General features: G+C 51.8%; 2 protein-coding genes across 2 annotated transcripts in view; one reads left to right on the top strand and one right to left on the bottom strand.

Moving 5' to 3' along the window:
* Positions 1–3,563, top strand: part of LOC122393756 (peroxisomal targeting signal 1 receptor-like) — a 50,838-nt gene extending 47,275 nt beyond the window's left edge. The window contains exon 14 of the mRNA XM_043390088.1: positions 2,238–3,563. Within this exon, the coding sequence (XP_043246023.1) occupies positions 2,238–2,301 (64 nt within the window). The 3' untranslated portion in view covers positions 2,302–3,563. The remainder of the gene's footprint in view (positions 1–2,237) is intronic.
* Positions 3,564–6,733: 3,170 nt separating this feature from the next.
* Positions 6,734–12,945, bottom strand: LOC122393757 (splicing factor 3B subunit 4-like; the record flags this gene model as incomplete). The annotated part of the gene is made up of 7 exons (XM_043390090.1): positions 12,827–12,945; positions 10,116–10,186; positions 9,530–9,613; positions 8,793–8,938; positions 8,321–8,449; positions 7,968–8,123; positions 6,734–7,006 (listed from the first exon to the last, which is right to left on the bottom strand). Coding segments are annotated over exons 2-7 (822 nt in total), but the record flags the coding sequence as incomplete, so codon positions are not given.
* Between the last annotated feature and the right edge of the window lie 3,230 nt (positions 12,946–16,175).

The following is a 16,175-nucleotide window of genomic DNA, read 5'->3' as shown; positions in this document are numbered from 1 at the left end:
TGGTGACTAAAGCGGCAGCAGTCTGCGTGCGGCGGTGGACCGCGCGGGTACCCATTTGTTCAGCTGAGCAGGCGACGAGAAACAATTTGCTAAAACTCAACAGCGCTTACCGCCAATACTGTCACCGTGGTCGGTTAGATATTCTGCCTCCAGCAGTCTCGCAGCAATTTATCAGTTTACCGCAGGCAGCAACTGCCAGTTCTGCTGACATTGAGGTGGAGGTTTTACGGCTCCCTTTAGTAAATACCAGTCAGGTGTCAATTTCAGAAAACGTATATATGTCCAAAGTCCGTCCAATGTCCAATGCTTGCGTCGATTGTCCGTCCAAAAATGTCCAAGCCAGCCATTTGTCCAAAGATGTCCGACACCTACGCAATAGTTTACACTCAACACTGTTATTTAATTTGCTTTTCATGTACCGTTACAAGCTCAAAAGTGTTAATCATATCGAAAGCTGAGCTTTCTAATAGCCAATCAATGTTAAACACGACTACTTTTAAAAAATGTTGAGGTGTAGCAAGCGATTGTCCAAAGTTGTCCAAAGCCTGCTGCCATTGTCCAACCGAATTCCGAATTGGACATTGGACAAAATCGGAATTCCGAAGATTCAAGTTCCGATTGACACCACTATACTCGTATACCCAGTTTGTTTGTTTTGATATTTAGTCTAGAAGCTATTGACAGGATAATGCGGCCGTGCTTAATATGCTTATGTAAGATGTTAAATATGTATCATAATGTGAAATGCATTCGATGTTCCATTGCTCATGTCAACATGTCAGTCATAGCGACGTTGACTCGTGCGCAATGTTCCTGGCGTTGGCACGTTGTGTACGAGCGTCAGACGCCAATTATCGGTCTTTGATTTGTGAAGCATCCCTTCGGTGACGACTGCCGAGTGCTGACTTTCATAATTGAGCCTGCAAACGCTCACTGATGGCTCAGTTAATTGCTCAGTTGGAATTTGGGGCCGGGTTTAGCGCTACTGACGGTCCAAACAATTACGATAGTGAGCGCCGGCCTTAACCGGGGTCTCGTTATCAGATTAATTATAGCCCGTCTTTCCTGCTGCAATCAAACGTCAATATGCTGATGACTGTGATGACGCTTTAAACCAGCTGAATACTTTTGTTTTTTGTTTGTTTGTTTTGTTGGGTTAGGCCCTTTCGGTCGACAAGACCATTGCAGAGCCGGAAGGATGATAGGAATTAGGGGGAGACATTGGTCTGGGCAGGCACCCTAGTGAGTCGCCGGGGCTGAGCCCGCCCAGAGGACAGGCCACCCAGCCCCAAGGCACTCACTGCACCCGGCTACGGGGTGCGCTCCCTCGGGAGCAGCGGTGCCGCTCCAAGGGAGCAGCCCGCATGAGATAAAGTTGCCTGTCCAGCCCGGAGGGGGGTTGTGGCGTGGAGGAGAAGGATTTCAGTATCCTGAGGATAGAAGCACGGATAGGTGTGTAGCTGAATACTGTCGGTGGACTGCTTTTACTCGCTGGAGATGTCGGGCTTTGCCATTAGTTTTCAACCTCTATTTCATTCTTGCCCTGCCAGTAGTGTTGATGCAACCTATTTTTTTTATTATTATTATTTGTTTCCTCCGTTGAGAAAAGAAAGCGCATGCATATCCTTGCCAATTTTGGCACATTATGTGTGTTTTGTTTCAGCAAAAGTGTGAAATTTGTGACTCCAGCAGACCATGGACTGTATTATCAGATAAAAGTACCATGACTGTGGCTGGATATTAGCAATGTAGTTATGTGCTGTCGCCTTGCATACAGTAGAAGCCCGTTCCTGCTGCTGGCGTTTTCAATACGAGCGCAGGGGGGGGGGGGGCGACACACTAATCAAAACATCCATCCAACCGCAGCGTTGCACTTGGAGCGCTGACGCGGCGACTTTTTTGTTGGCCACCGGCCGCAGATGAACTTCTGAGGCAAACGAGAGGTATTGATCATCCTGGGACTGCACGGCGCGCCGGTCGGCGGCAGTGGCGCGGCGCGCGGATGGTAGGGGGGGGGGGGAGGGGGAGCGACACAGCCGACCTACAGACTGTCCCCGGTCTGAGGTCGGTCAGCTGCTGCCTCCCTCCCGTCCCCAACAGACCAACTGACCTCCATCACAGACCAGCTGACCATCCCCAGCACAGCCACAGACCAGCTGACCCCGTCCCCCTGCACTGACCGGCCCTCCCCTAATACAGACCCGCTGACCCCCGCCGTGACCTCCTGTGTCCGGCAGGGACCTGGCCACCCTGAGCCGTGAGTTCGGTACGGGCACGGCGGCCGGCAGCGGCTCCGACTGACGGACCCTGGCCCGCGACCGACCGCCGCGTGGGACCCCGGCCCGCGACCGGCCCTCGTCTCTGACCTCGTCCCGTGACCGGCCTTCGTGCCTGACCCCGGCGGGGCGGCGGGCCATCGTGTGCGAGTGTCAGACGCGGCCTCCGACCAGCCACTGAGCGCCAGTCAGCGGGACCTGACCGGCCACTGAGCGCGGACCCCGGCGCCGCCTCCCAACACTCTGCTCCGGGACACAGTCGGCGGCCGTCGGAATCGTGCAATCGACGGTGGCGTCTGGTTCGCGCGGCCTGGACCGTGGCGAAGTGATTATGAACTGTGGCGACTGGAGAAGGCTGTGTCGCAGCTCTTTACGGCAATCTGGTTACTGTGAACTGTCTGTCTGGCGGTCCATTCGAAGATTTCTCTCGGAAGAAGTTCGGCCACGTAGTTCAATAACACGAAACTCAGTTCATACTGTACCTAACTGGGATGTTTACGTGTCGGACGGTCACGTTTCTGGGTTTCCAGTGAATGTAATTAGCGTGTGTTCTCCCGGTCTGGTCGGCGCAGTTCAGCCACCGGCCCACGGACGGCTTCAGCCCGGGAAGCCTCGGTGCCTGCGTCCGGCCGGACCGGCTGTGCCAAGTTTACTCAGAAGCGCCGCTGGTGGGGCTAGATCAAGTGTCGCTGTGTCCTGTGCGCGGGGTTGTCGGGTCTGATACCCATGTGATTGGCCGGGAGGGCCGCCGGTCCTCTCGGCTCGAGGGGTTGTGATATATTGGGCCGGTACACTGCGAGATTCGGATATGAATTATTGTTTGTCGTGTGCGTTTGGGGACCTGGTAGAACAATAATAGCACTTTTATTTCATCTGAGTAGACGTAGATAATCATGGGTTGTATCTATTGTTTTTAAGCTTGCGTTGGACGTCACCCGGCCCGAAAAAAGTGCGTTTGACAGCTGCGTAACTGTTTTCTGATGCCTTTACGCATTATCTACGACAGTGCCTTCTCTGTGTTTTTGAGGTAATGCTCGTTTACTCTGTGCCATTGCGCGTGTGGTAGCTCTGCCGAGCCGACCCGGGGCGGCTCTGTCCGTCAGACTGTCCGGTTGTCCGCCGACCTCGCCGGTTGTCCACTGAGGCAGGCGTGTCCCGTTACCGACCAATCCACACCCCGGCGCGGGTCTCCCGCGTCCTCTCCTGTAGACGCAGTTCTCGGTGTCCACAGCAGTACTGTATTAATCACCACAGCGAACCCAGAGACAATACAGCCCCGGAACCGACGCATGGCGTTTGAGGATGATGAGGGGGCGCAGACAGTCTCTGAGAGATGGGGACGTCGGTCACACACGGGCTGCGGTGACCCACCGGGTCGGAGCCGATCAGACAGGGGCACACGCGCCCACTGATGTGCTTCGGTAGCACAGTTTGTCCGCGATCAGCACAAGGTGATGGCCGCAGGGGCGGGACCCCGCCGCGGCAGCCACCTCACGACGAGGGCGGTGGCGGGGGCGGCGGCGGCGGCTGGTCCATCGAAGGCGGCGGCGGGGGCGGCCGCATCGGCCGGGGCGGGGGCGGCGGCGGCGGGTTCCAGCCGCGCGGCGGCGGCGGCGGCGGCCCCATACCGGGCGGGCCGCGCGGGGGGAACGGAGGCCGCGGCGGCATCGGCGGCCGGCCCATGCCGGGCGGCGGTGGTCTCCAGCCGGGCGGCGGCGGCCGCGACCCTGCGACAGAGCACACACCCGTCATACTCGGCCACACGGCCCAGAACACCATCGGCGCCGTGGGGACTAGCGTATGGTGACATTGTCAGGCTGGTGATCGGCGACAAGCATTGCAGCTCCGGAGGGACAAAACAAGTTTGATCACATAATATAAGCCTGCAGAACATAATGCTCACAATCGTTTGTTGCCTGCTACACGATACGAGACACGCGATATTTCAAACAGAGAATATACCTAAGCTGACTTGATTTACGCTATGCCAATGAAGCACTGAACGCCCACCATCCATTTGGACCGACCCCACCCGCACTCACCGGGCGGAGGAGGCGGCATTCCGGGCGGCGGCGGCGCCCAGCGCGGCGGGGGACCCCCGAACGGCGGCGGCCCGCTCGGCATGCGCGCTGAGAACACAAACACACGGTCAGATAGGTGGTCAGGGGGCTAGGGCACGCTTATACCGGAGCACTGTCGAGAGGGGTAGATGTCTGCCTCCCCTCCCTCTCCACTCTGTGAGAGCTGAGAACACAGTCGCCATATTATGAACAAAACCAGCCACAGCTACGGCTCAAGTCCGACACTACCAAAGCTTCTGATGATGCATCATGTGTATAGTGACGGTAAATGATAAAAACACGCTTCACAAACATAAGAGCGTTATTGTTAGGCACATACAGGCATATAATGATAATTGGGGCAATGGTACGCCATCGCTTGGAGCTGGAAAAGGCGACACGGAATAATAGAATACATATGTGAGTGTTAGCACTGGAGATCGGATGGTGACACCGGGGAGCGGGCTGACCGCTGGTGACCCGGGGTCGGCCCGGCGGCGGCTCTGGAGATCGGGTGGTGACACTGGGGAGCGGGCTGACCGCTGCACAGAGGGCGATCCGGCCGGTGTAGCCTCGCGAAACCTATCGGCATTCATAACATCCATGTTTTTGAAGCTAGAACCACAATATTTAGGAGCAACCTTCTTAAATATCCAATGAGCATATGTTTTAAATAAGGGCTAGGTATCTCTTTAAGGATTTGTGCTCTGTGGCGAGCTTGCAATTTGCCTAATTGCCGCTCGAATAACGCATGAATACTTTTGAGGGTAGGTCGAAATTTATGACGATATGAGCTGGGTAGGACATTGAAATGGTGTGTACCTCCGTAGAAAATTGCTTCCAAACCAACTTTTTATTCAAAAGATTATGCCCTACCAATTTATACATATCATGAAACAGCGTAAATATCGCCCGGCAAGGCCCCATTTCATAACGTGACCCAAGCAGCGGGTTTGGTTTTTGGTAAATAACTTCGCAAAAAGTGGCCGCAGAACCACGATTTTGACATCGTCGTGTTCGCCTTGCTCAGGCGCGTCGAATGGTATACTTTTTGTTCAGGTGAGGCCACCGTAAGGTGTTGACCTCGAGTCAAGGTCAGGTCAGAGGTCTTCAAATCACGAAGTTGGTCGAAGGAGGTCATATCGCACATCATTCGATTCGGCAGGTCTTCCAGAGTCCATTGGCGACCTTGTCGACTCTCTAGCTCAATTTGATCGGGAGTTATTGACGAGAAACTCGTATGACCCTAGTGACGTCATAAATGACGTCATGCAAGGTCAACAATGCAAAAATGCAGCATCAGATCTTGCAAGGAGTGCATGAAGTAACGATTCCATGTACTTGAGACAATCGAATATCATTCCTGGCGTCAAAATAACAGTTTTCATACATATTTCCCCATTGACTTAAAGGTGAGGTCACGTGACCAACCTGACTTAATGTGACATTTAGGAAAAATCTGAGGTATAAAAGTTGTAAGACCTCTAAAGGACAATAAGTCCTGCAAGTCTCACCTCCCTGTGAAAGTTACTCTGTCACTGAGAGCGTTGCAAGGTTGCGACATCTGAGGATCGTGCAGAGGTTCATTTATGACGTCATAGGTCAGTGACCTGACCTGACTTGAAAGTGCGGTTGGTGTCACAAGATCCAGCGTGCATCAAAGGTCAGGTATGCCAAGTTGCAGCTCTCTATTGCCTGGGTGTTTTGAGCTATCGCGAAAACACCCTTTGGGGAATTTACCACTTGTGCTCAAGTGCACCAAGCCACGGCCAACCCTGAGAAGAAAGAAGTGTCTGGATGCCAGGGCTGCAAGTGGCTGCAAATTTTCACTGGCTCCCCTAATAGATAGTGTCTTAGTGCATGCGATACAGCATTATTTTCAGTTCATCCTCGCAAAACTTTTTTGCTGGGCTTGGTTAATTCAGTGAACGTAATGTTCAGTGGTAGAAAAAAAAAAGTATAAAAAGTTAACCTAATTGTAAGACATTTTGAACTGATTTTGTCTACTTGCTTTCTATGGCGGAATCGTCTAAACATCTAAATTTCACTTTCCATGCAAAATGGATGCTCAACACCTAACAATTTCATCGTTTCGCAAAATATTCAAAGAGCGTAAACATCGGCTGTGATTATCCCCCTTATGAAGTGTTACGGAACGCTGTCTTTAACGATACTTTTGTCTACGAAAAAATGTCTCCTGAGCCATGCAAATGCACTAATCGTAATCTCTGATGAATTTTCTGTCGACTAGTATGCGTTGTTTTCCAATTTTCGGAAAAAGTGTCTTTGAGGTTTCGCGAGGCTAGACCGGCCCGATCGCCTACCGTGCGCTGGTGACCCGGGGTCGGCCCGGCGGCGGCTCTCACCGGGCGGCCCGCCGGTCGGCGGCACCGGCAGCGGCGGCGGCTGGCTGGGCAGCGGCGGCTGTCCGGGCAGCGGGCCCGGCGGCGGCAGCGGCGGCGGGCCGCTGAACGCCGGCAGCGGCGGCGGCTGGCCCACCGGCGGCGGCGGCGCGCTCGGCAGCGGCGGAGGCGGCGCCGGCGGCGGCGGCAGCGCCGTGCCCGACGGCGGCGGCGGCGCGTCGGCGAACAGCTGGTGCGGCCGGTCAGCCTGTGAGAGCGGGTTCTGGGCGGCCAGCAGCCGCTCGGCGGCCGAGCCGTGCCGCTCTCCCTGCCGGACACGGGAGGAGCGTCAGGGGCAGGGCGGCAGACGGCCCCGGGAGCCGCGACCCCGTCCAGACCGACGCGCCGGCGGCGACACAGAACCTACACAGCGTCAGACACACACCGGTGGCACAGGGTAATGCCCAGACAACGGAGATGACACGAACGAAATAAGGCAGTGTTTCATTTCACACGATTCAGGTCTATGTGATCCAGCTATGAGATCTGTGTGATTTTTATGACATAATTATATATAAAAAATGAACAGCATCTGAGGAACAGAAAAATGTACGCTGCCGGGATTCGGTTTGTTCATTTCCTCGCCCACGGCCGCCGCGTGACGAGCGTGCTGTATGAATGTGATGATCAAACACGTAACCGATACGTCTGGCCCCACCTCAGGAATACCCCAGCTGCCGCTCCGTCGATACTGCGCATAACTAGATCTGGCCTGCCACTAGATCCAACTGGATTTATACACACTGGATACATTGGACGGAATCGATTTGCCCACGCACCGAATTCATCGGAAATGTAGGAAAAAAACCATCAAACACGATTTATCATAAGAATACATCTAGAAGGATGAAACAATTTCTATTTAAAAATGATTTTAATTTTTAGGTATTGCTCCAGTCTCCCGGCTTTTGAAAATTGCAACAGGTTTTATCTAAGCCAAATAAGTTGGTTTTTATTCATCCCACTAGGTATCGCATGCTGGATAAAAATAACGCGAACAGGGGTTGGGCTGGATGGTGGAATAAGATACGCAGTCCATTGCACACTGCTAGTGAAACGGCAGGTCTAGCTCACTTGTCAGTCGTCACGGGCCAATTAGTGAGAGAACTGAGCAGGTCTCCCAGCCCGCACCCCCCCCCCCCCCCTCGGGCAGGTTAGCCCAGAAAGCAGAGCGCCCCCCCCCCCTCCCGGCCACCGTGCAGCGGCCGGCGCGGCGGCGCGTCACCCACCTTGGCGTCCTTTTTGAAGGCGTACGAGATGGAGATGGCCCGGTTGCACAGGTACTGGCCGTTCATCGCGTCGATGGCGGCGTCCGACGCGTCGAAACTGGCGTAGTTGATGAAGGCGAAACCCTTGCTGTTTCCCGTCTCCGGGTCGCGCATGATCTGTGGGTCGTAGACAAGGCGTACGTACGCTCAGGGCACTGAGGGCTGCTGATATGGTGAGAGCACAGGGGACCGAGCAGGCTACATTGGACCGCAGAAGCGTCGTTGACAGGCCAGAACCACACACATAATAAACAGTGGATATTGTAACCGGCAATACATTGGATGGTTTCAGCTGAGTCGGTCGTGTGTTTCACCTTGGGCGTCTGCAGGATGACTCCGAAGGCGGAGAATGTGTCGTAGAGCAGTTTTTCGTCCACCTCCGGGTCCAGGTTGCCGATGAAGATGTTGGCCCCCACGTCCAGGTTCTTCTGGTGCGCTGACGCCTGCGCACGCCGGGGATAGGGGTTCGGGTCAGACAGAGGTCTACAGTCACCGTCACCGGTCACTGGTGAGTGTAGGCAAACAGTGGTACTCAACAGGAACTGCCTGGGCCCTGTACATACAAAGTCAGCGCCCTGAAGTCAGTGTCAGTAGACAGTCAAAGCATCCATGGCTAGCGCATGGAACATATGATGGGCGCAAAATGACCTCGCAGTCGGCGCGCCCATAACCCCCAATAAACAAATAGAACATATGATAGCTAAGCCAAGCGCCCCAAACGACGACACCAGGTGGACCACGAGTCGCACTGAACGCCTGTGGCAGCAGCGCCCTGCCGGCCCTCACCTTGTTCACTCGTATCGGCTTCCCGTAGAGTTTGATCATGTTCATCACTTTGATGGCGTAGTCGGCGTCGTCCTCACCCATGAACTCGACAAAGCCGTAGCCCTGGTGGTTCATGGTGACCCGGTCCTTGGGCATGTGCACGTTCACTGGCGGCGCACAGGCGGGTGAGAAAGAACACAGCGGACGGACAGCGGCGGATGGCAGGGCCGGGTAGAGCGGGCAGAGCGGGGAGGGGTCAGTGATTCCCGCTGGGTCAGCCCTTGGCGGGGAAGTAGAGTTGACTACAGAATGATGTTCCACTCCTCAGAAGCTATGAGTTGACACTTGACTGGAACCCTAACTTGTGCCGTTTATCACGCAATTAAGCGTGAGCCTTTGGTCAAAGCTATAATTTGCAAACTCAGCCCGTGTAATGCGGCACAGCCTACCCTTCCAGGCAACTAACTGCCTGAGAAAAGTGGAACATTTTTCTGTAGTCAACTGTACAATATCGTGGACGGGACAGCGAGAACTGAGCGGGTGTCCCCCTCAGAAGTCAGACATTTATATCCCCCCGACGGGAGACGGTGGCGGTCACTCCGCGCAGAGGTAGCACCTGCTCCAGAGCACATTCTCAGCAGAGCTGATGTGTCGGCTGACCAGACAGGTCCTCCCTCAGTGGGACTGACGGCGGCGCCTGTGAACCGCCGCCGGCGTCTGACGGTGCCCCTGCCTGTCATCTGTCCGTGTCTACTCACCGACCGGGCCGGCCTGGACGAACAGCTCCCACAGGATCGACTCGTTCACCTTCTCGTCCAGGCCGCCGCAGTAGATGGTGGCATCTGGCGGCGGCGCAGCGAAACAGTGGTTACAGATACGGCCACCAGCCGACGTAGGGGAACTGACTACTAAGAGAACAGAAGTCGAATACACTACTGTTTTCTATCAGAGGATAGCAAAACAGGCAACACAGATGTCTTAGAATGCGGCTATGAAATTCTCTAGCTCACATAGAATAAAAGCCTGTGGTTCTTTTTAGGAATTTAGCCCGAATGAATGAATGGGTGGCTTTGGGCCCGGGCGCCCCGCTAAGCGATGCTTATAGCGAATGACACCTCGGACTTCGGACCCACCCGCCAGCCGACCTTGCCCGCCCCCGGTTCATCGGTGAAAATTTTAATCAAACGTTTAACGTATCACAGGTAAATGGCGACACGGTCCGGACCCAAAAAGACAGTAAGTGCTGATAAAATTGGAATTTTTATCTAATGACTTCACATGCCATTGGGACAAAGCCTGTTGGGGTGTGAGAATAATTTGAACGACGTGTCTATCGTAACTCACCCTGGTTCCTCTCTGATATAGGTCCAGCTGCCATCTTTGCTCAGAGGTGCTCAGCTGCACCACAGCCGGCCCTGAAAAGGAGATGGTGAGAAGAGATGAGGAAGTGCTAAGCACCGCAGAGTTGTGAATTCATTCACTACCGACTGGAAAAAAAAATACACGTTCTCATCGAGAACTTCAGCGTAATTCGGTGCATGCGCCGAAAATTTTCGGCGCACTTCAGCGTAAATAGACAGACTGCGCCGAAAATTTCGGCGCACTCCAGCGTAAACCAGCGTGCGCCGAATTTTTTTTTCGGCGCAACCGCCTTGGGCAGTGGGCACAGCACAACAAGGCGATAAGAGACAGCTGCGTACGGCCCCAAAGCTGTTAAGATCGTCATCATTTGACGGCACATTCGATGTGTAGCTGAATCGGGCCATCTTCGAGGCGCTCCCTGTGATGCCCCTGCCCCAGGAGTTCGCTGCTCTGCACGATTACGTCGGCGGCCTGTCGCACGTGTCGTCCGAGCAGTACGGTCAGGCAAGAGCAGGAACCGATTCGATGTGTCTTTACAGAGGAAGGCCTCTTCTCTCGTCTGGGAAGGCCCATGTGCAATCTGGACAGTTTTGCCACATAGTGTTTTTTAAGCGCAAAAGGTAGTTTTGACGCGGCATAACACCGCAATAAGTTTCGGCGCACAGACCGTTGCGCCAAAATTTCGGCGCAGCGCAACTGCTGAAGACTCCAGCGTAGTGAATGCAATTTTTTTTCCAGTCGGGCATTCACTCACATCACAGTTCAAGGTATCTCAAATTGTAATTTTTCATATCTTCTGTTTTCATCTGACATTTATTCAACAGTGAAAATATTTGTTACCTATATCTTTTTTCATATCTTTTCATATCTTTTGTAAATCTGTAAAATAATTACTTAAGATTTTCAGCAGCAAATAGCTTGCAGATACCATGAGGGGATAAAATATTTTAGAGTTGCAGAGATGAAATGAAGAAATGTGATTGAATAATGCATGTTATCTATTGATCATTGGATAATGCCATGGAAAAATGCAAATGCAGTGAGGATTTTGTTCAAAAGTACAACAAACTCAAAGTGTGTTTATAGTAATTTTACCATCATTGTATAAGGCAGCCCCAGGGGCACCTGAGAAGTCAAGGTGATAACCCACTCCATGAGCACACAGGAAGTTTAGCTGCGACATGAGATGCAATTTAGAACCTGATTATGTGGCTTCAATACTTCAATATTGAGAATTTTAATTAATTGCTTGCCAGAGAAGGGGCACAAATGGTGTTCACATTATCAAATAATAATATTTATGCTTTAGAGCAGCTACTTTTACAGATGATCATGAAAATGGGCTAGCAGTCAGAGTGTTCAGTCCCTCTTGAAAGCATCGTGCAGCGAGCAATGTGCATTGATGATGGATCCACCAAGCAGTAGCACCAAACCTATTGACATCGATAATCAACGTCCATCACATAGGTCAATTAATTTGGTGACTAAAATTTAGCAGGCCTACCTTGGTTAAGCTCGATGGATCCACTGAACCAATACGCAGTACTTTCAAAAGAGAATGTCCATCATCCATGCCATTAGTGAAGAGGGGTGAAACTTCAGTTTTTCATTTTTGAAGAGGGACTAGGGAGGACATAAAATGCTGGCCAAACCAACAAATCACAGGTAGCTAATAATAAACCTTGAATCAATTTCATTTTCATGACCAGTGGAACCATAGGTACATTAAAGTGACCATCCCACCTTAACATTTAGTTAGTTTTGAGTTGAGATAGCCAAATTGGTAGCCATGGCCTGCAAATACCGGGTTGGGGCTCACAACATCGAAAAATGCTTTAATTTGGAGAAATGGAATTTCAAACTTGCAGTTTTCCGATTCTAAGGGGCTAATGCATTGGAATGCCCCCTTAGAATTTTTGAAGTCAGTGGAGATCTAACGATTTTTAAATCTTACACTAAAACCATGGTTAACACCTGGTGGTATACACTGTTAGGCGCGCAACGTCTGCCACACTTTGAGGCTGCTTCCAAATAAGTCGCTAGGAACAGCAGAGATCCCAAAAAGTAAACAAAAGTTAAAGCCTAATATCTTGAAAACCAATGAATACTTTTCAGTGAAATTTGGTAGATATTCATTTTTGATCTTTCCGAACCAAGGGACATCTTCTTTATGCCAATTCATTAACTTTTTGAAGGTGGGATTCAGTAGCGGCAGAACACCTTCATTTAAAGAAGGGCACTGCCAACTTTTGGTCCCATTCTTTCCATGCAACGCCCATAGAGCTAATGTTAAAATGCCAAAATCAAAGGGGGGCACGATGCCCTCGTGCCCTCCCCGTTCCGCCGCCTATGGTGGGATGGTCCCTTTAAATGTTCATTGCCGTTCAGTCTCAAAACATGGCAACATGCAATTCATGCATCTGTGACAGACATCCTCATTCCTCACTGTCACTTCTCAGTGTCATATTGATAGAGAAGATAGAGATAGAGCAGCCCAGCAATGTTACTGAAGAAGTTGTTAATTTGAGTAATAAATGGAGAAATTTGTTGATATTCCGTGAACAAATGGCTAGTTTCTACCGGCAAACCCACGCTGTTCCTCGTGAGACAAAATTTAAATCAACCCTAGAGTCCCTAGGTATCTACTTCATCAGACCAAGACGGCTTACACAACCAAAATAGAGGAAACTTACCCTCAGAAGTCAGAAGAGACAGATCCTAATATTTCAATTGGGCACGCTGTGGTTAATTTATTCTATTTTAAGTTATAAGCCGCATGGTTATCATGAGCACCCATCCTGCGGCGACAGACATTACGCACCTGCGCCAAACGTTTTCGTTGTTGTTCGTTTCAAGGTTGTCCATATAAAGTACCTAAATTGATGCTACTGATACCTACTAAACTGATGCCTTATTGAAGATTCACATATTAGTTCTATCAAAGCCATCAAAGCTATGTATGTACCATGTGCGTGCATTGTGCCCACTAAACATAGAAGTTTGTCGACGTTATTAAACCGGCAGGCGGAATCTGTCGAAAATTAGCGTTTCATGCACGAAGTAGCTGGTCAAAATGATGTCAGTTTATAACGCCTTATCGTGTTTCATTTTTTTCGCGGCTGAGTAGGTAATCGATTTCACGTAGGTATGTGCAAAACACTCGGCGGACCAACCTCGCGGTACCCACCACCTACACAGTTACACACCGAACCCAGTGGCGGTCGCAGGGGGAAGGGGCATCTGGGTCATTTCACCAACCGAGTCAAATCAGGAGGGGCGGGCCATTGTATAATTTGCCCCCCCCCCCCCCCCAACACCGATGGGCCCTGGCCCCTGGCCCTTATTCGACCGGCACGAGGCTCAAGAAGCCCACACCAGCTGTTAAGCTCCCATACCGGTCTTTAAGGGTCCTACACTGATATCTGAGGAGTGAGGGCCCTTCAGTGGCGGTCAAGCGCCCACTTTGACCGCTGCACTGATGGGCCACATCGACCTCTGAGGGCCCTCCACTGACCTTTGGGGGCCCCTAAACCAGCCTCAGGCGGCCCCAACCGGCGTCTCAGGGCCTCACACCGGCCTCTGGTGCCATCATCATCATCATCATTTATTTCTTAAAGACTTCCACTCACCGTGGCTCTTACGTCTTTGCGTCAGTACACAGGAACACAGACGATTGAACTATGTATAGTTAAAACATGGTCGAGTTAAAACAAAGCGACATTAAAAACTCTAAAAAAATATATACACCTTTAAAAGAGCGCTATCACATATCATGCTCACCATCTAATCGGTTCTAGTAAAATGATCTCTAGCCATTCTGCGACACTTTGCGGCGGTGCTAGCTTCCCTGATCTCTGCGGGCGCGCTGTTCCACTGTGCCGCGGCTCGGGAGTTGAAAAACTTCCGAGCGTGCTCGGTGCGGACTCGCGGCAACTGCAGCTGACCGGCATCGGTCGCTCTCGTGTCTCGCACTGACACAGTGTCGCGATACACAACGCGCTCACGCAGACTGGCCGGCGCTTGGTCGTTATACAGTATGCTGTGCATCATGGCCATGTCACGCTCAGCCACCAAAACATCCACGTTCGGCCAGCTCAATTCACTCAGTATCGCCGATACATGGGCAGATCGCGGAACACCCTTCACTATCTGCGCACAGTGGTTGATAACCTTTTGAATACGCTGCCTCTGAGTTGTCCCACATCCGGCCCAGACTGACATGCAATAAACTAAATGGGGAAAAACTAAAGATTCGATTATCATTTTCTTCACCTCCTCCGGGAGAGACCGCGCCAATTTTGCGAGACCTCCCATGGTAGCATAACAGCGACGAATAACGGTTGACACCTGAGCGTCAAATGACAGATTACTGTCCAGTGTCATACCGAGAACTTTGACAGCGGGTGACAGAGGAATTTCAGCATTGCCGAAATTGATCGTGAAGTTATGGTTCAGTTGACGCCTTTTGGACTTAACCCTCGCCGGCCGAGGGGGGGGGGCGGGTGCCGCCCCCCCCATAGGGTTTTTTCGCGATAACTCCAAACACGCCGGAGGTAGAGAGCTGAAACTTGGCATACCTGACCTTTGATCCAAGCCGCATCTTTTGACACCAACCGCATTTTTGGGTCAGGTCAGGTCACTGACCTATGACGTCATAAGTGAACCTCTGCACGGTCTTCAGATGTCGCAACTTCGCAACGCCCTCACTGCCAGAGGAGATGTCACAGGGAAATGAAACTTGCAGGATCTAGTATCCATTATGAGTCTCACAACTTGTATATCTCGGATTTTTCCTAAAGGTCATATGAGGTCAGGTCATTTTCGTGACCTCACCATTATAAGTCAATGGGGAAAAATCCAAACTGCTATTCTGGCGCCGGGAACGATCTCCAACTATCTCAAGCACACAGAATCGCGATTTGATGCACTCCTTGCAAGGTTAGATGCGTCACTTTTGCAATGTTGACCTTTCGTGACGTCATTTATGACGTCATCAAGGTCATATTAGTTTTTCGTCAATAACTCTTGATCAAATTGAGCTAGCGAGCCGGGAAAGCCACCAATGGACTCAGGAAGACCTGCCGAATCGAATGATATGCGACATGACCCCTTTCGACCAACTTCGTGACCTTAGGGTGCTGACCTGACCTTGACCTGAGGTCAACACCCCAAGTTGACCTGACCCGAACAAAAAGTATATCATTCGACGCGCCTGAGCGAGGCGAACACGATGCTGCCAAAATCGCGGCTCTGCGGCCATTTTCCGCGAAGTTATTCACCAAAAACTGAACCGTACCTTTGGGCACTTGACCTGACCTCAGAGGTCACCGGTTGACCTAGGACCTTAAAATCGGGTACCAATCTCTGCGTCTCGTAACGGCGCACACGCTCGTTTTTTTCCGCGACGCGCTAGCTCCACCAGGGGCGAAACGGCGAGGGGGGGTCGTACCCGCCCCCCCCCCCCCTCGGCCGGGGCGTATGTAGAAAACCAATAGGTCCGGCGAGGGTTAATTAACACCAGATCTGTTTTTGTAGGATTAATTTTTAGGCTGTTTGCAGTAAACCATCGGTGAGCTGTGTTGACCGTGTGTTCCACTCTCTGCTGGAGATCCAAAATGTGACGCGGTTGACCCTGATGGAGAAACTGCACGTCGTCGGCGTACATTACAATTTTGGGCTATCCTCAAGGTATGACGGTAAATCGTTTGTAAAAATTAAAAACAAGATTGGCCCGATTAATGATCCCTGGATTACCCCATGTGGCCAGGTGGTCTCATATCTGTCTCTGGTATCCCAAGACTAACCTTCACGTGTCTCTGAGGGCCCCGCACTGGCTTCTGAAGACCCGATGCCGGCCTCTAAGGGCCCGCATCTCGGTCTCTGAGTGCCCATCTTGGCCTTTGAGGGGCCTCTGCTGGCCTCTGGGGTCCAGCATTGTTGGGCCCCATTTCAGCCTCTAGGCGATAGGCATCGAAGTACTATCAATACCTATTTACATAGCACCGGGCCCCTCCGAGGGTAAGGCAAGGGTCTCTTTGCCAA

Source organism: Amphibalanus amphitrite, unplaced genomic scaffold (genome assembly GCF_019059575.1).
Source record: "Amphibalanus amphitrite isolate SeventyFive unplaced genomic scaffold, NRLGWU_Aamphi_draft 000552F_arrow, whole genome shotgun sequence".
Taxonomy (NCBI): domain Eukaryota; kingdom Metazoa; phylum Arthropoda; class Thecostraca; order Balanomorpha; family Balanidae; genus Amphibalanus; species Amphibalanus amphitrite.
Note: the sequence above shows the minus strand (reverse complement) of the source record. Positions and strands in the feature narration are given on the sequence as shown.